At 43.3% G+C, this 27,721-nt stretch overlaps 1 protein-coding gene across 1 annotated transcript in view; it reads right to left on the reverse strand.

The window, feature by feature from the left end:
* Window positions 1-6,237: 6,237 nt before the first annotated feature.
* Window positions 6,238-27,721, reverse strand: part of GALNT16 (polypeptide N-acetylgalactosaminyltransferase 16) — a 154,961-nt gene continuing 133,477 nt past the window's right edge. The window contains exons 11-15 of the mRNA XM_044271833.1: window positions 26,236-26,328; window positions 25,833-25,916; window positions 24,935-25,076; window positions 23,870-23,986; window positions 6,238-7,332 (exon numbers count right to left, since the gene is read on the reverse strand). Coding sequence (XP_044127768.1) covers window positions 7,195-7,332; window positions 23,870-23,986; window positions 24,935-25,076; window positions 25,833-25,916; window positions 26,236-26,328 — 574 coding nt within the window. The 3' untranslated portion in view covers window positions 6,238-7,194. The remainder of the gene's footprint in view (window positions 7,333-23,869; window positions 23,987-24,934; window positions 25,077-25,832; window positions 25,917-26,235; window positions 26,329-27,721) is intronic.

Here is a 27,721-nt window from a genome sequence, read left to right on the forward strand (position 1 = left end):
ACGTGTGTAGTTTTTTGTTTGTTTTGGGTTTGGAGTTGAGCTGTATCCGCCTCCCTTTAGGTGCACTGGGTGGGGTCGTTTGTGTGAGTTTAAATTACGCCCCTTCCCAGTGTCCTGTGCAGGTTATAGCTCCTATCTTGCTCTGAGGAAAGGTGGAGTTGCTGTTTCTGCTCAACTACAAGATAAGTTGGCTTTGTTTTCCTTTTTGTGTGTTCTGTCTAGGCTGTTAGAGAGACACCTGCCTCCTCCAGGATCTGAGGAAGCAGGCTGCCTCTTTTCCCCTTTCCACCATCTCCGGGACTTTAGGGAATCTTCAGCCTTAGGCACAGGGGCACGTTGATTCCCACCTTTTGGGTCTGAACGTGGGCACAGAAGTTCAGGGAGAGCTGGTAGGGAATTGTCAGGAGGTCACCTTTATCCCCAGCTTCTGGCCTAGATGCTTGTTTTGAGGTTTTCTGTGTGTTTATTGTATTTTGCATCCTACCCAATGTGACATTATAACCCGCCAATACCTAGACTGCCATTTCTCAGCTGCTTTGAGATGGAGTCAATTGATGAGTTAGTTGATCGCATGCAGGGATTATCCCTAGAGGTTGCGGATTTGCGTAATTCTGTCGCACGGTGTCAGAATGCTCTGGCATCAGGTGCGATAGGAGGAGCCTAGAGTCGCTCTCCCTGATAGATTTTCAGGGGGTGTGGATGACTTTATCCGCTTTAGAGAGTCACGCAAGCTTCGTTTTCGGCTGCGGCCGTCTTCATCTGGTGATGAGAACCAGAAAGTAGGGATAATCATATCCCTGCTTAAAGGGGACGCACAGTCATAGGCCTTTTCTCTGCCGACCGGTTCTCTGGCCCTCCGGTCGGTGTATGAATTTTTTAAAGCCTTGGGATTCATTTATGATACCCAGATCGGGTCTCGATGGCGGAATCTAAATTGCGTAATTTATGACAAGGAGAACATACTGCAGAGGCGTACTGCGCTTAGTTTAGGAGATGGGCTACGGAGTCTGAGTGGAATGACCCCGCGCTAGTCAGTTTTGTCAGGGGTTGTCTGAGAGATTGAAAGATGCCCTCGCTTTTCATGAGTATCCGGATACGTTGGAGAATGCTATGTCTTTAGCAGTACGGTTAGATAGACGCATTAGAGAGAGGTGTAAGGTTCCTTCCGCGCGAGGGATCCCTTCTGAGAGTGGTTTTGTTTCACAGGTTTCCCAGGGTAATATGACATGTTATTCTGGGGTAGGGGAGGAACCCATTCAGCTGGGTCAGGTGTCTTTCCGCTCTGGTAATAGGAACTTTAGGAGGTTGCATAAGCTATGTTATTACTGTGGAGAAAGTGGTCATTTTGTTTATGCTTGTCCTTTTGCTAAACCGCAAGTTGAAGATGAAGAACCACAAAGAGGTTTACATAAAGAAAAAAAAAAACTTCCCTGACTCTTGGTAGTGTAAATGGGGGGTCGGAACAAGCAGGTATGCAATCTCCCTGCAATACTCATTTTCTCCTTCCAGCTACGTGGTGCTAGACTCAGATAAATTTAATTTAGAAGTATTTATTGACTGTGGTGCTGGGGTAAACCTTATTCATTTTTATTTTTCTTCAAAATCTGGTACTTTCACTTCAGAAAGAGAGATTCTGGTGTTCGCAATTGATTCATCCCTTCTTTCTCAAAGGAGTCCCACTCATATTGCTCATGGTATTCAGTTAAGGGTGGGTGATTCACATGTTGAGATCATTTCTTGTTTTGTCATGAAGGACTTGCCTGCTCCTATGGTCTTAGGTTTACTGTGGTTGATAAAACATGACCTAACTATAGATTGGCAGGCAAGGCAGATCATTGGTTGGAGTGAATTTTGTTCAGACAATTGTCTTAGTGCATCTATCTCAGGAGTGTCTACTACGGTTCTACCTCAGTATCTCTCAGATTTTGCAGATGTCTTTTCGGAGGGTGGGGCTCAGGAGTGTCCTCCTCATCGTGAATATGATTGTCCGGTTAATCTCATCCCAGGGGCTAAGTTGCCAAAGTCTCGGCTATACAATCTTTCTCAACCCGAAAGAGAGGGCATGCGAAAGTATATTGCAGAGAGTTTGGCAAAGGGTCATATTAGGCCATCTAAGTCTCCGGTCGCAGTTGGTTTATTCTTGTAAAGAAAAAGGATGGATCGCTTAGACCCTGTCTGGATTTCCGGGAATTGAACCGCATTATGGTCCGTAATCCGTATCCCCTTCCTTTGATTTCTGACCTTTTTGATCAAATTGTTGGAGCCAAGGTGTTCTCCAAGTTAGATTTAAGAGGGACCTACAATCTGATCAAAATCAAGGAGGGGGATGAGTTGAAAACGGCCTTCAACACGCACGAGGGCCTTTTGGGTTAACTAATGCGACAGCGGTGTTTCAGCGATTTGTCAATGACATTTTCTATCATCTTGTGGGAAGGTTCATTGTAATTTACTTGGATGACATACTAATTTACTCTCCTGATCTGAAGACCCATCAGGATCATGTGAGACAGGTTTTGTCGATCCTTCGGGAGAATAAATTATATGCTAAATTGGAGAAATGTGTGTTTTCTGTTCAGGAGCTTCCGTTTCTGGGATATCTGCTTTCTGACTCTGGTTTTCGTATGGACCCTGAAAAGGTCCGGGCGGTTCTGGAATGGGACCGACTGGAGAATCAGAAAACTTTGATGCGGTTTTTGGGGTTTACTAATTATTAAAGAAAATTTATCTTGAACTACTCTACCATTGTAAAACCTTTGACCGATATGACTAGGAAAGGCGTTGACTTCTCTGTCTGGTCGGATGAGGCATTGTAGGCCTTTTCGGCTATTAAGGAATGTTTTGCGTCTGCTCCCATTCTGATGGCGGTTGGAGCAGTGGTTCATCTCCTGGCAAATGGGGTCAGTGTGCTTTTTTTTCCAAGAAGCTCTCGGTCGCCGAGAGGAATTATGATGTAGGAGATAGGGAATTGTTGGCCATCAAACTGGCCTTTGAGGAATGGCGTCACTGGGTGGAGGGGGCGTCTCATCCCGTTACGGTATATATTGACCATAAGAATTTTCCTCACCTGCAATCTGCCAAGCGTCTGAATCCTAGACAGGCTAGATGGTCACTGTTCTTTACTAGGTTAAATTTTGTGGTTACTTTTCGCCCGGGGGTTAAAACGTCAAGGCAGATGCATTGTCTCGTAGTTTTCCTGGGGGAAGTGATTCAGAGGATCCTGCTCCGATTTTGGCTGATGGGGTGGTAGTCTCCGCTCAGGTGATGTGCGGAGGTCTGCCAGGTTAGCAGCACGTGTGTAGTTTTTTGTTTGTTTTGGGTTTGGAGTTGAGCTCTAATTATGGTAATTGTCAGTTTTCCCTGACGTAGTGGGTAAAGATAAGCTGCTATATCACCCATACACTGCACACAGAGAAGAGGAGATTTTGGTTGCCTTTCACTATCTCAATACAGAGGTACAGCATCATGGAAGACGCTTTAGAGAAGTACTGGTTCCTTGTTAGCTGCAGCAGCATTTATGTGGCTGTTATTTTCTCACTTAGCTTCTCCTGCCCGCCCCCCCCCTCCCTCCCTCCATAGACTTCAATAGGTAGCATGTAATATTAAACCTTCTCCTCGCCCAAGACGAATTTAGCAGTAAATACAGAGTGAGAGTGAACAGCTAGGAGGGGAGAGGAAAAAAGCCTGACAAGTGGAGAAAAAAAAAAGAAACATTTTTCTCTGATGATAAAATATATTACAACGTTTCTTATAGTCACCTCTATTATTGATTTATGCAAAGTTTTCTTTTTTAAAGGTTATTGACCAATTAACTGGAAAAAAGGTAAAAAAAGAGATTTTTTTTAAATAAGAACCATAGTCATTTTATTATAGAACATATGACATATCCAGTATTATTTTTGACCAGATTGCTGGAAATGTACTTCAAGACTGGATGTTCCAACATCGCTTCACAAGACTACATCCGTGCCGAGCATCATTGTAGAAAAATAATTTTGAGGATAAAGTCTACTACTTCTCAGTTTATACACTTAATAATAATACACGTGGATATAGTTCTCCACAACGTATTTTTAACCATGTGTAAGGGAGAGTTCTTAATACCAATAACTTCATTTGTTTTATTCTCATGAGTGACTTTTATGTAGGGTCTGCTGTCTCTTTTACTACTTGAACTGAAGAAATTAAGTTATGTATTTGAACAAAGTGGATGACCGAGATTTAATATCGGAGAGGATTGGCTGGTCTTGTTAACAATGTGAGTGATTTATGCATTTAAAGTCAGAATGTTCCTACAAGTTTCTTGGAATTTAATACTGTAGATTTATTAATTTTTTAACTATTTTATCTAATCCAAAAATCTAAGTGACTAATGTAAGACGTTTCTTGAATTTATTACTTAACTATTGGTGTTTATTTTTGTCAGACAGTCTCTATCATTGGTGGGAAATAACCATATAAAAAGAGATCACATAGTCAGTGGATAGTTATAGCAGTACAAATCTGTAAACTACATGGAAGCTCCAGTCCTGGTTAGTAGGAGGAGGACATGACTTTTTTTTTTTTTTTATGATTTTGCCATCTCTAGCCAAATACGTTTCAAATGCAAGCAAAAAAAACTACAACAATAATTTGGGCCATGATCCACCAATATGCAAGCACCAGAATAATAAATACGGTAACACTGATACAAAGCATACAGCGGTGAAGCATTGTTCATGCTGAGGATATTCGTGGAGTCCCTCGGTCCCCTGGCCTGGACCTAGCTACTGTCCCACCTTCGTTTCTCTTCCCATCCCTGTGTAATAGGTTCTGGAAGGGGTTCTCCTTTTTGTGAGGCTTCTCCTTTTAGAGGGTGCAAAAACGGATAGATCACTGCTCTATGCAAACCTACTATATTACAAGTACCAGCTGTATTAGAAACTGAATCAGATATTGTATAAAATATTAGCATGGGGTGTATGAACATGTACAATACCACCCGAATGCTTTGTGGTGATAAATTTGACTACTGTACTATTAAAACATTTAGTATATGAAACTGGTACTGGAGGTGGATATTTTAGGATTTTTCTTTATTTTATTTATTTGAAAGTGCAATTTTTTTTATATCTATAATGTGGTGGTTTCCTACACTTACTATATGACTTTACTATTTTTAAACTTTTTATAGTAAGGTGCATCTGAGATATCTATGGTATTTTTAGGAATGCAGATGTATAGTTGCTCATCAGTGGGTTCACTTTTAATTTCCTACGCTGTGTCACCAAGTTAGAAGTGCTTGTACCAACTATGGGCCACAAGAACTGTCTTGTGCATTTTTGGACTACAGCAGTTGCTAGAATGAATGATTCCTCGATTAACACTTAGTGCGATTTTTTTTTTTTCGAGTAGTTCCCTAGAATTTTTGTGTAAGCTCATACATTAGGTGGCAGAACCATGTGAGATTTTTCAGCATTGCTGGTAGCACCTCTTGGTAAAAAAAAAAAAAAATGCCATGCAGTACCTTCTAGATAAAACCCACATACAGTACTGTGCAAATAATGCTGCAAAATAAGAATGTTTTAAAAAAATAGAAGTATTAATAGTTGCCATTTTGTTAATTGATTAAAAAAAAATTAAGTGAATGAACAAAAGAGAAATCAAAATCCAATCTACAGTATATTTGGTGTGACCACCCTTTGCCTTCAGAGCAACATCAGTTCTTTTAGGTACACTTGCACACAGTTTTTGAAGGAACTCTGCAGGGAGGTTGTTCCAAACATCTGGATCTTCTGTGGATGTAGCCTTGCTCAAATCCTTCTATCTCTTCATGTAATTCATGGGGATTATATCATCACTTCCAGGACTCCTTGTTCTTCTTTATACTGATGATATTCCTTAATGACATAGGCTGTATGTTTGGGGTCGTTGTCCTGCTGCATAACATTTTTTGAATTCAATCAGACGCCTTCCTGATGTATTGCATGTATCTGCCTGTATTTCTCAGCATTGAGGCCACTATTAATTCTGACCAAATCCCCAACTCCATGAATCAAATGTTAATTGGATTTAGATTTCTCTTTTGTTCATTCCCTTTACATTTTGTAACTTGATAAAAATAAACTATTGACACTATTCAATAAAACCTTCTTACTTTCCATGCATGCCTACAACCTTTGCACAGTACTATATTTCAGCAGATAAATTATATGTACTATAAAAGCCATCATTAACAAACACAATGACATTTCAAAATGATATCTAAAATTATATATATTTTGTATGTTTTTTTTCCCCCCCAGAATTGTTATTCCTATGCACCCCGACTTCCTGGATAACAAGCAGGACAAGGCCCAACTGATTTGAGTTATGGAGTCAATGCGCCAGAGGAACCGCTTACAGTAAGTTAGCATTAGCTTATTACAATATACTGTACAGTTTCCATTCAAAGGAAAAAAATATTGTATTTACCAGGACTTGTAGAACAATCAGTTTGGTCATTTACACAGTAACACACAACTATTAAAGCTACAACTCCCCCACATATCAACGTGCAGAGCTAAGTATCAGAGGGACGAGTACTCAGGGTTGCATGTCTGAGTCTCTAACATTTGGAACTACATGTATGACGAACCCCAGAACAGCATGAAAGGCCAGCAGTTCCCATCCTAAAAAGACAAAATCTGGGTAGATGAGAATCTTCATTCTGTTCACATGGCCTGTAACAAGCATTTGTAGAGTATCATGTCTCAAGCCATCTCAAAAATTAGATGGTCTCTAACAACTATCACTTACTACATGTTAAGATGTAACATGGTCATATCACTTATGAGACCTCCTTTAGGATGGAAATATCCTGCTAGCCTTGAAGAATGTCATTGGTCTCAAGAACATCACATCTCTACTGGGGTTCCACAAAACCTTGTTGTGCAAAGAATTAGTAAACCTGCTGGCAACATAGAAATAAGGGACCAAAATTACCAAACGGGGTATCAGATCAATTAAGAATTTAAGGTGTCTGTCACATCCAAAAGTAGCTGGTACCCTTAAAAAAAAAAACATGACACTATCATGTGATGACACCCATGGTCTGGCAGTGTCTAACCACCTACAAAGGAGTCTTTGTGTTTAATGGTGAGAAGCAGGTGGTCATCAAAATGTTCCAGCGTCCTTGCTTAGTGGACCAGGTCCTTGCAAAGTCGTGATTGTAAGCGTTCAGGTTGCTTGGAGTAGCTCCCACTGCTGGCTTGTTAGATCTGACTGGCAAGGGTTGATCAGGACCCTGGAGGAATGGGTATCCAAACACTGTGCGCTGCTCAAGTGCTGCAAGAAGTGTCCTTTCAACTTCCATTTCTGTAAAATACATCATCAGAATCGAAGTCAGCACCATTTCTCAGTAAAACAAACATAGTTCTCTTGAATTTCAGCATTAAAGAATTTTGAGTGTCAGCAAAAAGAAGTAGCAGAAACATTATATAATGTCTGCTATTTTACTAATGATTATATGCATTAAAACAGGTATGTACAACCCACCTCCCCCAAATACGCCTCTCTGTATCTAGCTCACATGTATTTTCCATGTTTTCTCCCATTAAATGGGATTCCTGGAAGCGTAACCAGCATATACTGTATCAGACATTTATGGTATGAATGATTGATCTGCATTACAAGTTTTAGTTAGAAATGTGGCCCCCCATCATAAAAGGCTGTTCAGCCCTGCTTTAAAACGAGATGGGTGTGCTACCCATGATATACCCAAAAATATAGCTGGATGAAGTGGGAACTGCATATACCTGCAGCTCTCACTTCTGACCTCAAATTCCCCACTAACATGAAGTATGATGTGCCACGAGAAAACAGTCCTAGAATGGCTTGGATCAGAGTTATTACCAGATAAAGTGACGCATGTCATATTTGTATAATGGGGCTCTGGCATTTGGTCTAAACTGGCTTTTGCTTAAAGCGGTAAAGGCCTTCTGTCACCACAATCATTGTAATGAAACTCAGTCCCATCCCCATGTGTGGCTTTATTTCTGAGAAAACTGAACTTTTAATATATGCAAATGAGTCTCTAGGAGCAACAGGGGCGTTACCGTTACACCTGGAGGCCCCATTCTCCTTGCTGCTGCTGTGCCCTCTGTACTTTGACAGGGCCAGGCAGTGTAAACCACCTCGGCCTGCCTGGCCCTGACTTGACCTAGTCTCACGCTTTTGCTGTGCACTTCAGTACCCTGCGCAGGAGCAGTACAGGAGAGAGGCTTGCACACAGCAGCAGTATACAGCTTTAATACATTTGTGGATGATGACCAAATATTGCATAGACTATGTTTGAGTGTTTTTGAAAGCACAGACTCTTGTTGATCTATATGCTTGGGTATATACAGGGAGTGCAGAATTATTAGGCAAATGAGCATTTTGACCACATCATCCTCTTTATGCATGTTGTCTTACTCCAAGCTGTATAGGCTCGAAAGCCTACTACCAATTAAGCATATTAGGTGATGTGCATCTCTGTAATGAGAAGGGGTGTGGTCTAATGACATCAACACCCTATATCAGGTGTGCATAATTATTAGGCAACTTCCTTTCCTTTGGCGAAATGGGTCAAAAGAAGGACTTGACAGGCTCAGAAAAGTCAAAAATAGTGAGATATCTTGCAGAGGGATGCAGCACTCTTAAAATTGCAAAGCTTCTGAAGCGTGATCATCGAACAATCAAGCGTTTCATTCAAAATAGTCAACAGGGTCGCAAGAAGCGTGTGGAAAAACCAAGGCGCAAAATAACTGCCCATGAACTGAGAAAAGTCAAGCGTGCAGCTGCCAAGATGCCACTTGCCACCAGTTTGGCCATATTTCAGAGCTGCAACATCACTGGAGTGCCCAAAAGCACAAGGTGTGCAATACTCAGAGACATGGCCAAGGTAAGAAAGGCTGAAAGACGACCACCACTGAACAAGACACACAAGCTGAAACGTCAAGACTGGGCCAAGAAATATCTCAAGACTGATTTTTCTAAGGTTTTATGGACTGATGAAATGAGAGTGAGTCTTGATGGGCCAGATGGATGGGCCCGTGGCTGGATTGGTAAAGGGCAGAGAGCTCCAGTCCGACTCAGACGCCAGCAAGGTGGAGGTGGAGTACTGGTTTGGGCTGGTATCATCAAAGATGTGCTTGTGGGGCCTTTTCGGGTTGAGGATGGAGTCAAGCTCAACTCCCAGTCCTACTGCCAGTTTCTGGAAGACACCTTCTTCAAGCAGTGGTACAGGAAGAAGTCTGCATCCTTCAAGAAAAACATGATTTTCATGCAGGACAATGCTCCATCACACGCGTCCAAGTACTCCACAGCGTGGCTGGCAAGAAAGGGTATAAAAGAAGACAATCTAATGACATGGCCTCTTTGTTCACCTGATCTGAACCCCATTGAGAACCTGTGGTCCATCATCAAATGTGAGATTTACAAGGAGGGAAAACAGTACACCTCTCTGAACAGTGTCTGGGAGGCTGTGGTTGCTGCTGCACGCAATGTTGATGGTGAACAGATCAAAACACTGACAGAATCCATGGACGGCAGGCTTTTGAGTGTCCTTGCAAAGAAAGGTGGCTATATTGGTCACTGATTTGTTTTGTTTTTGAATGTCAGAAATGTATATTTGTGAATGTTGAGATGTTTTATTGGTTTCACTGGTAAAAATAAATAATTGAAATGGGTATATATTTGTTTTTTGTTAAGTTGCCTAATAATTATGCACAGTAATAGTCACCTGCACACACAGATATCCCCCTAAAATAGCTAAAACTAAAAACAAACTAAAAACTACTTCCAAAAATATTCAGCTTTGATATTAATGAGTTTTTGGGGTTCATTGGGGTTCAGAACATGGTTGTTGGTCAATAATAAAATTAATCCTCAAAAATACAACTTGCCTAATAATTCTGCACTCCCTGTACATGAGCTTTTATACCTTGCTCTATTATTTTACATAGTTTTTGTTGGTAAACCTCTGCTTGGATGTGAGTTTTAGGCGGCTAGTTTCACACTGTTGGTAAATTGTTCCAGCAGAGAAACATCCTGCCGGATACTACCAGACCCTGCCGGAGGCCATTGACTAAAATGGGACGGAGGAGATCCGGCCTGTTTCTGGTATTACTGTCGGTATATGACTGGAGAAATGCATCTGCTGGCAATGGTATTTGTCCAGCCAAATCCAGGCACTAATGCCAGAAACAGGCCAGATCCCTGCTGAGTCCCATTATAATCAAAGGGGCCTAGTGGTACTCCAGCCTTTTTCAGCTATGCCGATACAATGTCTCCTCTGTCGGAACAGCCTGCCAGAATAATTTTCCGCCGGTGTGAAACTAGTTTTAAACAGCTTTCACACAAATATATTGAAATCTGTCAGTATTCTGGCTCTGGATTACGTATGGATCCCAGATGATTATACCATTAGTATTGCTTTAGGATTTACATGCATATTCTTTCTTCCCTGCATTTTTGATGCACTACCATAGAGTAGACTAAGGAGTCTATGAAAACAAATACGCAGAAAACTCGGACATGCTGTGGATTTTTCAAATACTGACGTTAATGATATGCTTATGTGATTAGCTCTCTTCATTTAGCATTAGCAGCTGATTTCGGTACATAAAATCTGGGCCATATACGGATTGAAAATATACTTGTGTGAAAGTGGCCTTAGTCACACAGTTACATAAAGGTGGCTATGGCTTGTAAAAAATAAATAAAAATTCTGGCAGCAAAAGGGAGAAAAGACAAAATTTTGTCCCCAACTATTTTTGGAATTATTTGCTTTTCTAGTGCACAGATACGTGCCTGCCATGAGCCGGCATAATTTCTACAAATTTTTGGCATAAATTATGGTAAATCTGTTTAGCTTCAAGTCAATGATAAATTCCGCTCTAAATAGTAACAGAGGTTAAAGAGGTTGTGCATCAGTACAATATTGATGACCTACCCTCAAAACAGGTCATCAGTATCAGATTGGTGGGGTCTGACTCCTGGCACCCCCGCCTATCAGCAGTTTGAAGGGGTCTGAATTGCCGCTCAAAGAACAACTCTCCTTTCTGGCTCATAGAGAGGGCAGTTCCAAGCAGTGGACCCCTCCATGATGTCTACATGCTCTAATACAGCATATGGACAGGAGTTGGCTTAATGAGTAAACCTCTTTACATTAATGGCAATACAGTTGGTGATCTAGGTTAGTGAAGGGATTAACGTTAATATTCCTCATGGGCTAGGATGGTGGTTGGGTTTATTGTTCACCCCAGTGCCTTACGTCTCTAGACCCTACCATTGTCCTTACGGTGATGCAGGAGTTCCCTGTCTAATTATGGAAGCGACCTTAGCAGTAAGTCAGGGGTATCGAACATAGTCACACACAGAAACTCCACATGATACAACATCACAGCGTCCACTGTAAACACTTAGGCACACAATGTAACTTCAGTTTCAAACTAAACTGTTCTAAAAGCAAAACCAAGACCTTTACACCACCAGTCTGGCATTGCTCAGACACATGTAGTTGTTTTTTCAGAATCACTGGCAACAGCAATGTCGCCTTATCCCACATACTGGGTGCTGGACACATCTTGTCCTAGAACGTCTGTCGTCAAAGTCTAAGTTCTTTTAAAGGGGTTGTCTGGGTTCAGAGCTGAACGCGGACATACCCAAAATTTCACCCAGGCAGCCCCCCATCTCATGCTCCGATGCGCTCCCTTGCCCTGTGCTAGATCACTCTTTTGTTTACAATAACACACGGCTGGACATACTCATACTTTCACCCAGGCAGCCCCCCTGACAAGAGCATCTGAGCAGTTTATGCTCTGATGCTCTCCTTTGCCCTGCTCTGAATTGCGCAGGGCAAAGGCATTTGGTGGAGGCGGAGGCTTCAGCCCAGCAGTGAGCCCGGTGATGTTACCGGCACTGATGGGCGGGCTTTAGCGCTGTCCTAACCTGTAAAACGGCTAGGGCAGAGCTAAAGCCTGCTCATCAGAAATGGTAATGTGACCGAACACACTGCTGGGCGGAAGCTTCCGCCCAGCAGTGTGTTACAGTAAATAAAAGAGCCCTTGCCCTGCACGATCCTGCGCAGGTCAAGAGAGCGCATCGGAGCAGGAACTGCTCCAATGCTCAAGTCAGGGGGGCAAAATTATGGGTATGTCCAGGTTCAGCTCTTAACCCGGACAGCCCCTTTAAGACGCAATCAGCCAGGTGCCAACATCCGACAGGAATTTCCCTGAAAATCTTCTGCTGGATGGACAATGCTCCACATGTGATGTAATATCCTGTTAAACAGATGTAGAACACATCTGCTTATCCATAGATTCTGTCAATTAAAGGGCATCTGTCAGTAGTTTTGTACCTGTGAAACTGGCTGACCTGTTACATGTGCACTTAGCAGTTGAAGACATCTGTGTTGGTCCCATGTTCTTATGTGCCTGCATTGCTAAGAAAAATGAAGTTTTAATATATGCGAATGCCCCTCTAGGAGCAACGGGGGCGTTACCATTGCACCTGGAGGCTCCACTTCCAGTGTAAACATCATCATGCCTGTCCCTGTCAATCTAGGTGGAGAAAGCGCGGCCGTTGCAGAAGGAGCAGAGCCCCTAGGTGTAATGGCAACGCTCCCGTTGCTCCTAGAGGCTCATTTACATATATTAAAACATTTTTCTCAGTAAAGCGGCAACGTGAACATGGGACCAACACAGATGCGTTCAGCTGCCAAGCACACGTGCAACAGGTCAGGGAGTTTCATAGGCACAAATCTGCTGACAAATGCTCTTTAAAGGCTATGTACATTTCATTTTTTATTATTGCATTTTACAAATTTTTGGCTAAAAAATAATTTTTTCCAATTTGCCTTTATTAAAAATATTAAGCTGTTCTGTCACAAAGGATTAACTGTTTTTCTAGCTGTGTGACTGGTACTTTCACTTTGTGCTGATCATCTAATAACCCTTAACTCTAAACTACTGAGAGGTAATAAACACTTCTGATCAGTAAGATAAGGACAGAGTTATATTGAGTGTTTAGGAGGTCCGAGAGCAGAGATAAGTAGTCCTTCAGCTCCTGGTCTGCCTGAAAAGACAGAAAATCCAAAGGGTACAACTAGAGCAGGGATGGCCAACCTGCAGCAGGGCATGATGGGAATTGTAGTTTTACAACTGCTGGCAGGCCATCCCTGTACTAGAGCATCTCAGCTCTGTACAGAAAAAAGGACTCCATCTGTACATAGCCTTTACAGAGGGGTGCAAATATGCAATAATGTTAAAACATTATAAGATATAGGGGCTGATTTATCCTCATGTTACACCAGAAAATTGGCATAAAAAAGTTGCAATCTACATATTTGAGATTTTTTTCAACACCACTTGCGCAAATGTTTTTGCACAAGTGGCGTTTCTCCGCCAGCCTAGCCACTTTCCTAAAAAGGTCAAATGGTTGTGCAGGCAGTGTTTAGCTGGGAAACACAAAAAGGCGCACCATAAGGTAATAATGTACGCTTAAGATAAAGAAATGTCTCTAAAAAGGAGGCTCACCTTGTGGAGTTGTGCTATATGTAGGCACAACTCTAGTGTAGACTTATCGAGGGGTGTACAAATTCCTCATGTGGTGGACGGTATGCAGCCAAGGATGCAGTTACTTCTGGTCGGGGATGCCTGGGGTCCCCCAGAAGGCAAGTAGATCAGCAGAAAAGAATATTCCACGGCGCAAAAAAACATCCAATGGTTCAGTTCAAATTCCAGAAATTTATTTGGCAAGTGGTACAATGCGTTTCAGGGACAGCAGTCCCCTTCATCAGGTACAGACTGCTAGCATGCAACATTGTAACTGTTATACACATATATATATACACCCTAAAGACCGCCAACAACACAAAAGTAGAGGTCAAGGGGTGGGGATGGGCAGTACTGGACCTGCCCTGGTGTCGTTGGCATGAGAAGTAACTTATAGTATTTATCAAAATCATAATAAGTCTGCATAATTTAAAAGTAAGGGCTAATAAACGGTGGGGTAAGTGGTGTGTAAAAACTTTACAAATATCACAAATAAAACACCCCTAAGCGATGCCCGGTGTTTGCCGAAGTGAACGCAGGGCTGAGGCGCCCGCGTGACTCGAATCTGTGGTCACGTGATCGCTGTTGCGGTATGTAGAATAAATGAAGGGACTACTGGGCATTTATTGAGTGGAGAATATGTATAGGTGTATATGGGAGATGTTTTCAGAGAGGGGATTGGAGATGTGGATGTGGGGGAGTCTATAGTGAATGGGAAAATAAGATATGGATTATGTGTTAGTTTGATGAACAGGCTATGCAGATCGAATGAGGGGACTACTGGGCGTTTGAGGAGTGATGGATAAGTACGGATATGGGGGGTGGGGGAGGCAGCGTTATTGAGATATGGATTTGATAATGGTGATGGGAATACAGTTTAAAAATGCCTTGTTGAGGCCATACAGATTCAGGCAGTTACATTTTTATATCCAGAACATTTCACGTCTTCTTAAAGTCTGGATAATATTGTAACCATTAGTTATTACTTGGTTTAACTCTATGGATAGTTATGGAAAACCCAAAGAAAGAACCTTGGTGGTGGATTGTAGCATGTCTGGAGACACTATCTTGTGAAAACTTTTTTTTTTTACGTTTGATCTATGTTTATTCAGTTTATTTCGGAGGGTTTGGATGGTGCGTCCTATGTATTGTAGGCCACACAGACAGATTAGGATAAATAATGTTGGTAGATCCACAGTCCAGTTGGTCTTTGATCGGAAAAGACTTGCCATTGGGCACGACACTACTTTTGAGTTATGCAGACTTATTATGATTTTGATAAATACTTTAAGTTACTTCTCATGCCAATGACACCAGGGCAGGTCTAGTGCCGCCCATCCCCACCCCTTGACCTTGACTTGTGTGTTTTTGGCAGTTTTTAGAGTGTATATATATGTGTGTAACAGTTACAATGTTGTATGCCAGCAGTCTGTACCTGATAAAGGGGACCGTTGTTCCTGAAACGCGCTGTACCACTTGCCAAATACATTTCTGGAATTTGAACTGAACCATTGGATGTTTTTTTGCGCTGTAGGATATTCTTTTCTGCTGATCTACTTTCCAAAAAGGGGCAGAGTGGAGGCAGGACCAGTGGCCCTGACCCATTTAACATCTTTTACCCCAGCTTTCTAGCATAAAACACTGAAATAGTAGGCATCAGTATAGGCAAACAGACAGCGCACCTGGTTATCATGGACTTGCGTACGCCGCTGGTCTATGATAAATCTACCCCATAGAATTGACACTGTTTTGCATGCGGTTTTTGCTGCCGTCAAAATCTGCCACATACTCCACAACAGAAACTGCCACGTTTGTTCACTTTGAATGCCATAGACCCGCTCTCAGCTTAGCACCCGTCCTAGCTTCAAGCGGCGTCCGTCTGGACACTGTGGCAAGACATGTCCCTACTTGGCGCAGTCATTGCTTTAAACCGCCAGCCTGCAAACTGCAGCGCCAGTATTCCAATGGCAAATTCAGATGTGTAATGGCTCAGTACTGATGGCATGGGGTGATGGCACAGAGCACTGATGGCACGGGGGCATGATGGCACAGAGGACTGATGGCATGGAGGGTAATGGCACAGAGCACGGGGGTGATGGCACAGAGGATTGATGGCAGGGAAGTCTGATGAGTTTTTTTTTATAAAGGAAAATGTTCTTTTAATGTTTTTTTTTCTTATTAGAGAACTCAGTTAATCGATAGAATACTTGATCACTAAAATAATCAATAGCTGCAGCCCTACTCGGGACCTTCTTCTAGTGATTGGGGGTCCCAGCATGTTGTTCATCACCTATGCTGTTTGTCTTCTAGGTGTCACTTTTGCTGGAACACTCCTGATCTTGTGGACCTTCCAGATCCCCCTTGACATCACACAGGTGAAATTAATGTGAATAGTTTTGTGCCTTGTGGGCAATTACTACGTGGCAAAACCACACACGTTTTACCTCAAACTGCTGTGGTTTTATGATGCAGTTATTGGCCGCATGGGTTTTACAGGCGAAACATGTTAAACACACAGGTAATAGTCACATTGCAAAATCGCAGCATTTTGCGGTAAATGGAACGCAGTTTTGTGATGTGGTAAATGACCACATAGCACATTATTGCAACATATGAACCCAGCCTAAAGAATAAGGATCTACACAGGTAAAATTGGAAATGTCTGTAACTAGCCCTTGCTTAAGACTTTATCACTTTTTAACATCACGTCATTTTTGGGTCAAACATTTAGTGCAAAGTTATTTCTAAAAGGGGTTATCCAAATACACAATGCCCATACAGAGAATACTTACCTGGTCCCCGACGCCTGTATCCTTCCGAATCCCACCACGGCTTTTGCTGAATCTCCCCCTCATACAGATCACAACATCGGGAGACTGGGGGATGCAGCCAAGGCTGTGACCTGCCCCTTTGCCTCACGTGTGACATCACCCATGACGCAAGGGGAGCGGGCAGCAGCGCGGCCTGCTATTGGTTGCACCCACAGCCGCTGGATGTTGTGCTCTGCACGACAGGGAGATGCAGCGACGGCCGTGGAGGGATCCAGAAGGACACAGGCGTCATGGACCAGGTGAGTATTCTCTGTATGAAGGGCCCGGGCATAAGGGATGGGGGGGGGGGGGGGGTAGATGTTGGAGTTCTGTTCTTCTAATCCAGTGCAGTAACTTCATGCATAGAGTTTGGCTTTATTCACACGACCTTGTCCATTTTGAGGACCACAAAACCTCGGTTCCACAAAAAACGGCAAAGGGCCATGTGCAGACCCATTGACTTCAATGGGTCCGTGATCCATAAGATGCAGCAAATAAGACACACCTTATCTTTTGCAGCGCATCCGCATGCACCGCAAAAGATAAGACATGTCCTATTTCCTATTGAAGTCAATGGGTCTGCAAAATAAAAACAGATGCAACAAGGCCGTCATCATTGTTTTGCAGACTGCAAAATTCGGCCATGTGAATTGACCCTTAAAAGATAACAAGCTGGCTAGAAGGAGCTAAAATTACTTGCATATTGCTATACATTATATAACTCAATAGTTAAAGGGGTATTCCAGGAGCTTTTTTTCCCCCTAAAATTATTCCTCTACCATTTATCATATGACTGTGCCACCACTGTTTTCTTGCTGTGACTGACAGTAGCTTCGATCTATGCTCACACATGTTACATTAGCAATGATGTGCCCTACCTGGGGTAGAGTTAGTCTTTGGGGTGAGGCAGGAATGGACTGGCCATAGACCTTACAGGGAAATTTCCAGATGGGCCAATGGCCACGGGGTCACCCAAGCCCTCCTCATGGCTGCTGGCCGGGTACATAATAATCTGATGCTCTAAGCGTTAATTAATGCTAGGAGCATCAGGTGTTCTCAGAACTGTGATAGAGTTGAATACTGTGATGAAGCTGGCAGTACTTTGTGCTGCACTATGGTGTTTGGTTCTGCTGGGGCGATATGTACTGCACTACAGTATTGCAGGCCCGCCACCTTCGGTCAATTTGGTCATGAGGCCAGTTTTAGTTTAGTTTTTTTCAGGGTCACTTTAAGTTCCCATTCCATCCGTGGAGTGAGGTGTGCATACTTGTTGATAAAATAATTTTGGTGGATAATAAAACTACACGTGTTATAGACAAGGAAGAGTTGCGGTCTGCCAGAAGGTAAAGTTTTTGTTCCAGTCATGCTCCTTTCCAGGAATGTGCATGCATGGAACAGGTGAAAATACAAATGCAGTGATGATTGTTGTACTATCTATAGCAACATTAACAAGAAGCAAATGTTATAAAATAGCAAAAGAAAAAAGCAATACTCGCCTCTCCAATCCCCCACCAATTCAGCACAGACACTCCGGTGTTCCCCCTAGTGTTTCTTTACAGGGGGCCACTGCAAGACTGTTACAGCCAATCAGGGCCTCAGCAGTCACAATGTACTACAGTCATCATGGCTTCCATCGTTGTGATGCCACTAGTACAGCACATGACTGCTGAGGCTACAGTGCTCACATGTTAATTGTGAACAAAAACTGGGGGATTGAGGAAAATGTAAAAAAAAAAAAAAAAAAAAATTCAAGAAGGAACACAAAATAGTCTTATTCTCTAAAGGATAGATAAACCACCTCCAGTGGCAGCTGCAAGTAGCAAGCATATTAACTGTCAATCTGATAAATCTGTTGTGTGTTTTGTTCTTTACTTAACAGGTAAGCTGATTTTCTTACCCTAATAGATAAGCTGTGGTATGAGAATACACTAACTGGCTATTATATGACTAGTATCTGCAGTTTCTCCTTTGCATGTTGCATCTCTGAACTATTGGGTGGAGAGCACATGCAGATTCTGCTTCTCACTCACAGGACATTATAGAGAAGTACTGAGCAGTAATGATGTGACTAAAGCATGAGGGCTGATATACATGACCATTTATATCCCACTGGGTAATAATAAACCATTAATACTCCCTTTACCACTTCCTGTTCTTGGGCTCAGCAAACCAGAAAAGGCTCGGACTCTGCTCAGCCAATCACTGGCTGGCGTGGTTTACAGCATGTTAAGGCCGAATGCACACAGCCGTTTTTGACGGCCGTGAGCGGTCCGTGGAACCGTGGCCTGGATTCCTGCTGAGAGCAGGAGTGCACGGAGTCATTGGTTGCTATGACGCCGTGCGCTCCCTGCTGCAATACAGTAATACACTATAACAGTGTATTACTGTACTGTGGCGGCAGCAGGGAGTGCACTGCGTCACAGCAACCAATGACGCCGTGCGGCCTTAGGCCTCATGCACACGACAGTTTTTTTTCACGGCCCGCAAAAACGGGGTCCGTGGGTCCATGATCCGTGACCGTTTTTCCGTCCGTGGGTCTTCCTTGATTTTTGGAGGATCCACGGACATGAAAAAAAAGTCATTTTGGTGTCCGCCTGGCCGTGCGGAGCCAAACGGATCCGTCCTGAATTACAATGCAAGTCAATGGGGACGGATCCGTTTGATGTTGACACAATATGGTGCCATTTCAAACGGATCCGTCCCCATTGACTTTCAATGTAAAGTCTGGAGTTCTGTTATACCATCGGATTGGAGTTTTCTCCAATCCGATGGTATATTTTAACTTGTAGCGTCCCCATCACCATGGGAACGCCTCTATGTTAGAATATACTGTCGGATATGAGCTACATCGTGAAACTCATTTCCGACAGTATATTCTAACACAGAGGCGTTCCCATGGTGATGGAGACGCTTCAGGTTAGAATATACAAAAAAACTGTGTACATGACTGTCCCCTGCTGCCTGGCAGGTGCTGCCAGGCAGCAGGGGGCAGACCCCCCCCCCCCCTGTTTTTAACTCATTGGTGGCCAGTGGGCCCCCCCTCCCCTGTTGTTAACTCGTTGGTGGCCAGTGTGCGCACCCCCCTCCCTCCCTCCCTCTATTGTAATAATAGCATTGGGGCCAGTGTGCGCGCCCCCCCAACCCCCCCCCTCCCTCCCTCTATTGTAATAATAGCATTGGGGCCAGTGTGCCCCCCCCCGATCATCGGTGCCAGCGGAGTAGAAGATTCATACTTACCTGGCTGCTGGCTGCTGCGATCTCTGTGTCCGGCCGGGAGCTCCTCCTACTGGTAAGTGACAGGTCTGTGCGGCGCATTGCTGTCACTTACCAGTAGGAGGAGCTCCCGGCCGGACGCAGACATCGCAGCAGCCAGGTAAGTATGAAAATCTTCTACTCCGCTGCCACCGATGATCGGGGGGGGGGGGGGGGGGGGGGGGGGTGCGCACACTGGCCCCAATGCTATTATTACAATAGAGGGAGGGAGGGAGGGAGGGGGGGGGGGGGTGCGCACACTGGCCCCAATGTATTAAAACAATAGAGGGAGGGAGGGGGGGGGTTGGGGGGGCGCGCGCACACTGGCCCCAATGTATTAAAACAATAGAGGGAGGGAGGGAGGGGGGTGCGCACACTGGCCACCAACGAGGTAACAACAGGGGAGGGGGGGGCCGCACAATGATATTCAAACTGGGGAGGGGGGGGTCTGCCCCCTGCTGCCTGGCAGCCCTGATCTCTTACAGGGGGAATATGATAGTACAATTAACCCCTTCAGGTGCCGCACCTGATGGGGTTAATTGTACTATCATATCCCCCTGTAAGAGATCGGGTGCTGCCAGGCAGCAGGGGGCAGTCTTGTACACAGTTTGTAGTGTATTCTAACTAGAAGCGTCCCATCACCATGGGAACGCCTCTGTGTTAGAATATACTGTCGGATCTGAGTTTTCACGAAGTGAAAACTCAGCTCTGAAAAAGCTTTTATGCAGACGGATCTTCGGATCCGTCTGTATGAAACTAAAACCTACGGCCACGGATCACGGACACGGATGCCAATCTTGTGTGCATCCGTGTTCTTTCACGGACCCATTGACTTGAATGGGCCCGTGAACCGTTGGCCGTGAAAAAAATAGGACAGGTCATATTTTTTTCACGGCTCACGGATGCGGCTGCCAAACGGTGCATTTTCCGATTTTTCCACGGACCCATTGAAAGTCAATGGGTCCGTGAAAAAAAACGGAAAACGGCACAACGGCCACGGATGCACACAACGGTCGTGTGCATGAGGCCTAAGTCTGAGAACAAGATGCAGAGAGGTGCAGGGACCAGAAAAGCCAAACAGAAGCAGCAGTGCATCAGTAAGCAGAATACCGACTGTATTATTTTACCACACAGTAAGTCTTTTTTTAATTACAATAATGACACTAGAAACCCACTATTGTGAATACTTCTACACCCCCCCCCCCCCCCCATGACAGTAGTGCTGTGTTTTCTACCCCTTTTGTGTTTTTGGTTGTTTTTCTCCCCCACATTATTGTGTGTGCTCTGGCTTCCCTCATGTTAGGGTAGCTGTCTGTCTATCAGTATTAGGCTACTTTCACACTAGCGTTTCTATTTTCCTGTATTGAGATCCATCCATCATAGGGTTTTTAATACCGGAAAAAAATGATTCTGTTTTGTCGCCATTTATTGTCAATCCAAAATGCGTTCCGTTCTCATACTGGAGAGCAAACTGCATCATGCTGCGGTTTGCTTTCCGTCCTGGGATGCGGAGCAAAACGGATCCGTCATGACCCACAATGAAAGTCAACGGGGACGGGTTTTCTCTGACACAATAGAAAATGGATCCGTCCCCCATTGACTTCCAATGAAGTTCATGACGGATCCGTCTTGGCTATGTTACAGTTCATAACGGATGCAGATTGTTCTATTATAAATAAGTAACGGAAGCGTTTGTTGCTGAACACTGCCGGATCCAGCAAAAACGCTAGTGTGAAAGGGCACCTGTCGGCAGATTTGTACCTAGGACACTGGATGACCTGTTACATGTGCACTTGGCAACTGAAGACATCTGTGTTGGTGCCATGTTCATATGTGCCCACATTGCTGAGAAAAATGATGTTTAAATATATGTAAATGAGCCTCTCAGAGCAACGGGGGCGTTACCATTACATCTAGAGACTCTGCTCTCTCTGCAACTGCCACGTCCTCTACACTTTGATTGACAGGGCAAGGTGTAATTACATTTACACTACCTGGTGCTGTCAAAGTGCAGAGGGCACGACAGTTGCAGAGAGAGCAGAGCCTCTAGGTGTAACGGTAACGCCCCTGTTGCTCCTAGAGCCTCATTTGCATATGACAAAACATCATTTTTCTCAACAATGCGGGCACATATGAACATGAGACCAACACAGATGCCTCCAGCTGCCAAGAGCCCATGTAACAGGTCAGCCGGTGTCATAGGTACAAAACTGCTGACAGATGCCCTTTGCCATAAAGAAAGGAAAAAGCGTTACCACTAAATTTATTGTGCCTGTTGATTTTTGTTTATAACTTTGCAAATTTTACACTCTTTGACAGTTACTACTGTCTTCACTGCCTCTCTATTGTGTGCTGTACAGCACTACTGACTATGTGTCGATTCCATGTCTGCGGTACAGCACTGCATGTTCTGCTGAATAAACTTTTCTTAAAATAAACTGATGCCTCTGGAATCTTTAAGGCTCATGCACTCAGCAGAGCCCAGTGCGTGAAGACCATACAACCTAGAAGCAATGCCTCTCTGGAGAATGCCTCCACACATACAGAGTCCAATGAAACGTGCCACAATTATTTCCTCCTGGATTTGGACAGAACCTGACCAAAAAAATAAATATGCAATCTGAGGCATATGGAAATACAGCGCAGGCAGCCTATAGAAGCCCTAGTCCAGCTTTGTTAAAAAAAAATATGTATTTTTTCCTGTTTCAGTAGCTTTTTTTTTTAAATAAAAATATTTATTTAAAAATGTGTATTGTATTATTTATTATTAATGTTAGGCCTCATGCACACGACCGTTGTTGTGTTCCGTTCCGCAAAATGGGGTTCCGTTGTTCCGTGTCTTCCTTTATTTTTGGAGGATCACCAGACATAAATGAATGTAAAAAAAGTCTAAGACAGGTTTGCCATGCAAATGATAGGAAAAAAACGGACGCAGATGACAATCTTGTGTGCCTCCTCGTTTTTTAGCGGTCCCATTGACTTGAATTGGGCCGCAAACAGTTTTCTGCGAAAATAATAGGACAGGTTATATTTTTTTGACGAACTGGAACCACGTATGCGGATGGCAAACGTTGCATTAGCTGAGTTTTCAACGGACCCATTGAAAATCAATGGGTCCGCAGAAAATCACGAAAAACGGCGCAACGGACACAGAATAAAACCGTCGTGTGCATGAGGCCTTAACTTTAATTGTGTTTAAGGCTCTTGGAAACCTTCTTAAGGAAGGTCCTATTTCTTTATTGTCAGCATCTCTTACGTCCTCTGACTCAACCTCTAAAGAATTGTCCCTGTCCCCTGGCAGCTAGCATATCATAATGGTTCTGATGCTGGGGTCGACATTTGTGAGTCATCACTATCCCTGCAGGGACACAACACCAATTGAAGTGAACGTGTGATTAGGCATCATGGCAACGACCGTTGCGCTCTGCAAAATACAGATTCCATCCGTGTTGCATCCACATTGCAGACCCATTAATTTTAGTGGGTCTGTGGTTCACATTTTGCAGCCAAGTATAGGAATGTAGGACATGTTCTGTATTGGGATCACCCATGCAATTTCTGCATCCATATGTCCATACCGCAAAAAGATGGATTATGTCCGTAAATTGGAGACCAGGGAGTCCGCAAAAAAATAAATGCGGACGTTATACAGACAACATCTATATTTTGCAGAACGCATTACTCATACATCCGTGTGTATGAGGCTATATAAAGATGCCAGCAATCCTTCAGCTGTCCATTCTTACTAGCAGAGGTGGAGCAGCTTCTCCTATTTCCATACGCCCTGAACAGTGTATGGAAAATGGGTTGTCTAAAGCAGGGATGCTCAACCTTCGGCCCTCCAGCTGTTGCAAAACTACAACTCCCATCATGCCCTAATAGCTGTAGGCTGTCTAGGCATGCTGGGAGTCGTAGTTTTGCAACAGCTGGAGGGCTGCAGGTTGGCCACATTTCTTCTAAATGGACGGCATGGATTTTACGATATAACCAGTCTCTTGGATTATCTCGCAGTGATGAGATCTTTAGTCGAAGTCACTATTATATAAGCTTCAGCACCCAATGTATTAACGCCCGGTACCTGGGTACCAAAGGCATCCATCTAACCTCATGGCTACTCAAACTCTAACCCAATCTCTTCTATGGTATACCTGGTGCATGACTTGCAAGCCTGAATATAGTGACAAATCTAATTTATCAGCACACGTGATAAAACATTATTTCCGCAGTATAGAGAAGTGATACAAGCACAGTCACCTGTCTGCTGTCTTTCTGGTTGCATGGTTCGAGCATGACCAAGGCTCCTGTGGAAAACGACGTGATGGACAAGCATTTGTCTTGTTGTCGGATTAAAGTGTCACTGAGCACCCACTCCTGAAATACAAGCAGAGCAGAAGATGCATAAGGGATCATTCACTACATAAAAATACAACATTAAAGGGGTTGTCTCACTTCAGTAAGTTGCATTTATCATGTAGAGAAAGTTAATACAAGCCACCTACTAATGTATTGTTATTATCCATATTGCTTCCTTTGCAGGCTGGATTCATTTTTCCATAACATTATACACTGCTCATTTCCATGGTTATGACCACCCTGCAATCTATCAGTGGTGGTCGTACTTGCACACTATAGGAAAAAGCATCAGCCTCTCTGGTGGCCGAGACCATGGGAACTCACATAGGCTAGTACTTTTTCCTATAATGTGCAAGCACGACCGCCACTGATTGATTGCAGGGTGGTCTGTAACCATGGAAACTAGCAGTGCATAATGTGATGGAAAAATTAATCCAGCCAGCAAAGGAAGCAATATGGACAATCACAATACATTAGTAAGTGCCTTGTATTAACTTTCTCTACATGATAAATGCCACTTACTGAAGTGAGACAACCCCTTTAACAGGACATCCTATGTCTACTGAGCTACCACAATCTCTTGTGCCAACTATATTACTGTGTTTCAAGTCATGCAGATCACAATTTTTGTTCCTTTTCTAGGAGTTGGACTGAACAAAAACTTCTTGTATGGACCATGTCTGTATGCTTTTATGAGACCGGGTTGGCTGACTGTGTATTTCCATTAACAAGCAGAAGTTGCACCTAATACTGTGGATATTTCCTTTTATGGGGCTGAGCTGCGCCTAGGCCACCAATGAACGTGACGTCACATGGCACAGGCTAAGCTGCGCCGGTGCCTTTTAAAACTACTGATCGGCAGGGGATCAGAGTGTCGGACCTTCATGATCAGAGGATAGGTCATCAGTATAGCAGTCTCAGAAAACCCCTTCAATGCTCTGTAATTAGGTAATGGTCTCCGTATACCTGTGTGGCCGGGGCAGTGCTTGCAGTTCCCTTGCAGCTTCCGACTCCAGCCAGAGTATTTCCCGCCGTGTCTGGTCCCTGAGATTCCAAACAGTTTCCACCCTGCTTTATAATCCCCGTGATCACCTCCTTCTCGGGTATCCTATAGCGCATAGCAATGTATTCATATATTATAGTACATTCATTAAACAAGTTAATATCTTTATTATAATACAGTGTATTGCGGAGTATTATATTCTCCATCATAAGATTATACTGTGGCCCAGTGCATACATACATTGCAACAAACTAATATTTGTAGAATTTGCTTATAGAATGGGAATTAGGGCAAGGCAGTGTCTTGAAGGAGCGTGGAGTGTACAAGCTCCATGATGCTGCGTGTACAGAGATATTCTCTTCTGGAAGCAATGTTTCCTTTTAACTTCATACATATGGAATCTTATGCAGCATGTAGACTTGCACACAATCTAAGGCTACACTCACACGACCGTATGTGTTTTGCGGTCTGCAAATTGCGGATCCGCAAAAAAACTAAAAAACTGCCGAAATCCATATGACATCTGTTTTTTTGTTTTTTTTTGCCTGTACTTGTCCGCAAAACGGATATGCTCTAGCTTTTTTGCGGGGCTACTGAACGGACATATGAATGTGGATAGCACACTGTGTGCTATCCACATTTTTTGCTGACCCATTGAAATTAATGGGTCCGCATCCTATCCGCCCAAAAAACGGAACGGACACACTGAAACAAAATACGTTTATGTGGATGTAGCCGAACAGAAGCAAATTTAGCCTTCTGCCTCTCCATGGCAGCTCTACTATACCGCTGTACAAACAGTCATAAGATGGTCGAGTGCCCGAGTACACAGAATCTCCTGATCTCGTGCTCCTCACTTACTTCAGTTCAGGGTAGACATTCTGGAGGTACCACTGGAATGTTTTACAGCTCAAATTCTTTCTTAGCTCCAGTCTGTCAGACACACTATGTGGAGAAGGAGACAAACATGGATGGTTATAATTCACAGGGATATATATTCTTGGGACAAAAGAATAAAAAGATCATTTGCAGTAGTAGAAAAGCAGAGATGTAAAGAAATCTCATCCACAGGCTGTGTAATAAACTGCAGAAATTACCAGGTGATACAGATTTTTTGGCAATTCATACTGCAGGTTTCGCTGTTTGTGGTTCACAAGGTAGATTTTTACACAGCAAAATATGTCCAGTGTGTACATACCCTAAAAGGGTTCTCCAATATTGGTCTAAAAATCATTGTATCTACAAGTCAAAATGAACGACTTACCTTCCAAAGGATTTTCCTATGGCAGAAGGTCTAGCCTGGTAATAATACTGTTTATATTCATCCATCCAAACCTCTGCCGTGCGTTTGGTGTTCCTAAAAAGAGGAGAAAATGCCATTTTAAACATGTATTATAACAAACCTGTACAGACAACTAGCAGTTGCATACTGCCACAGCTACCAGAAAATTGTTTATCAGACTCTTCACTAAAAGGAATGCTCCAAAAAATATATGATATACTTTTGTTATACCTAGTGTAGGGCCTGATGGGGGCAATGCAGATTCAAAGAATACCAAAGGTAGAATGGTAGATTATAATATGAGCCGTTTGGGCCGAAACACATGATGCAGATATTAAGGTTTTATCACAGTTTTTTCTGTGAACAGTGTCAAAGCTGCTTTTGTGCAATGATCAGCAGTATCAGCGTCTGGGAGGTAAGTTGAGCATGGGCTGCATACAGTAAATGTATGGGGTCGGTGTTAACCTAGATTACAGACCCACTAAATACAGACCGCCACATTAGTCCACCTAAGTAATGTCTGTATTTGTTTAGTGAGTCTTACATTGCTACAGTGGCGGGAGCTAAAGAGGTCTGGGCAGCAAACTGTGAAGTCATCAGAATTTGTCAAGATGGTCTGGGCTGGAAGGAAAAGAAAAGGGTGTCGACAATCAGATGTGACATCACTGGATCTACAGAGGGTCTGTCACTTCTCCTGATATTGCAAGAAAATTTAGACTAAAACCTTCAGAATCACAGGTGCATATCCATGAAGCAAACATAATAACAAAAAACAAAATGGCTGCACACCATTATATATGCAAACAATAGAGCTAAGAAATGGGGGTCATTCTAGATAAAAGTGGTACAATACCGACTATAAATGAGTAATGGAAGCTCTTAGCGCACATACGTGTCGGGCCCACCTACCAAGCGTCAAGGTGGCTTCCGCAGATGGGTCCCTATCACTAAAGATACTGCCTCACTTTGGACTTACTAAAGCCTCTAATATTCAGGGCTGTGTTGGAACCCTGAATATTGGAGGCTTTAGTAAGTCATTTCGGAAAGTAGACACCCTAAGGTATTCGCTGATGGGCATAGTGAGTTCATGGAAGTTTTTATTTTTTGTCACAAGTTAGCGGAAAATTATTTTATTTTTTTATTTTATTCTTACAAAGTCTCATATTCCACTAACTTGTGACAAAAAATAAAATTTTACATGAACTCACCATACCCCTCACGGAATACCTTGGGGTGTCTTCTTTCCAAAATGGGGTCACTTGTGGGGTATTTATACTGCCCTGGCATTTTAGGGGACCTAAAGCGTGAGCAGTAGTTTGGAATCCAAATGCGTAAAAAATGCCCTGTGAAATCATAAAGATACTCATTAGAATTTGGGCCCCTTTGCCCACCTAGGCTGCAAAAAAGTGTCACACATGTGGTATCGCCGTACTCAAGAGAAGTAGGGCAATGTGTTTTGGGGTGTATT

This window comes from Bufo gargarizans, chromosome 11 (assembly GCF_014858855.1).
Source record: "Bufo gargarizans isolate SCDJY-AF-19 chromosome 11, ASM1485885v1, whole genome shotgun sequence".
Classification (NCBI taxonomy): Eukaryota; Metazoa; Chordata; class Amphibia; order Anura; family Bufonidae; genus Bufo; species Bufo gargarizans.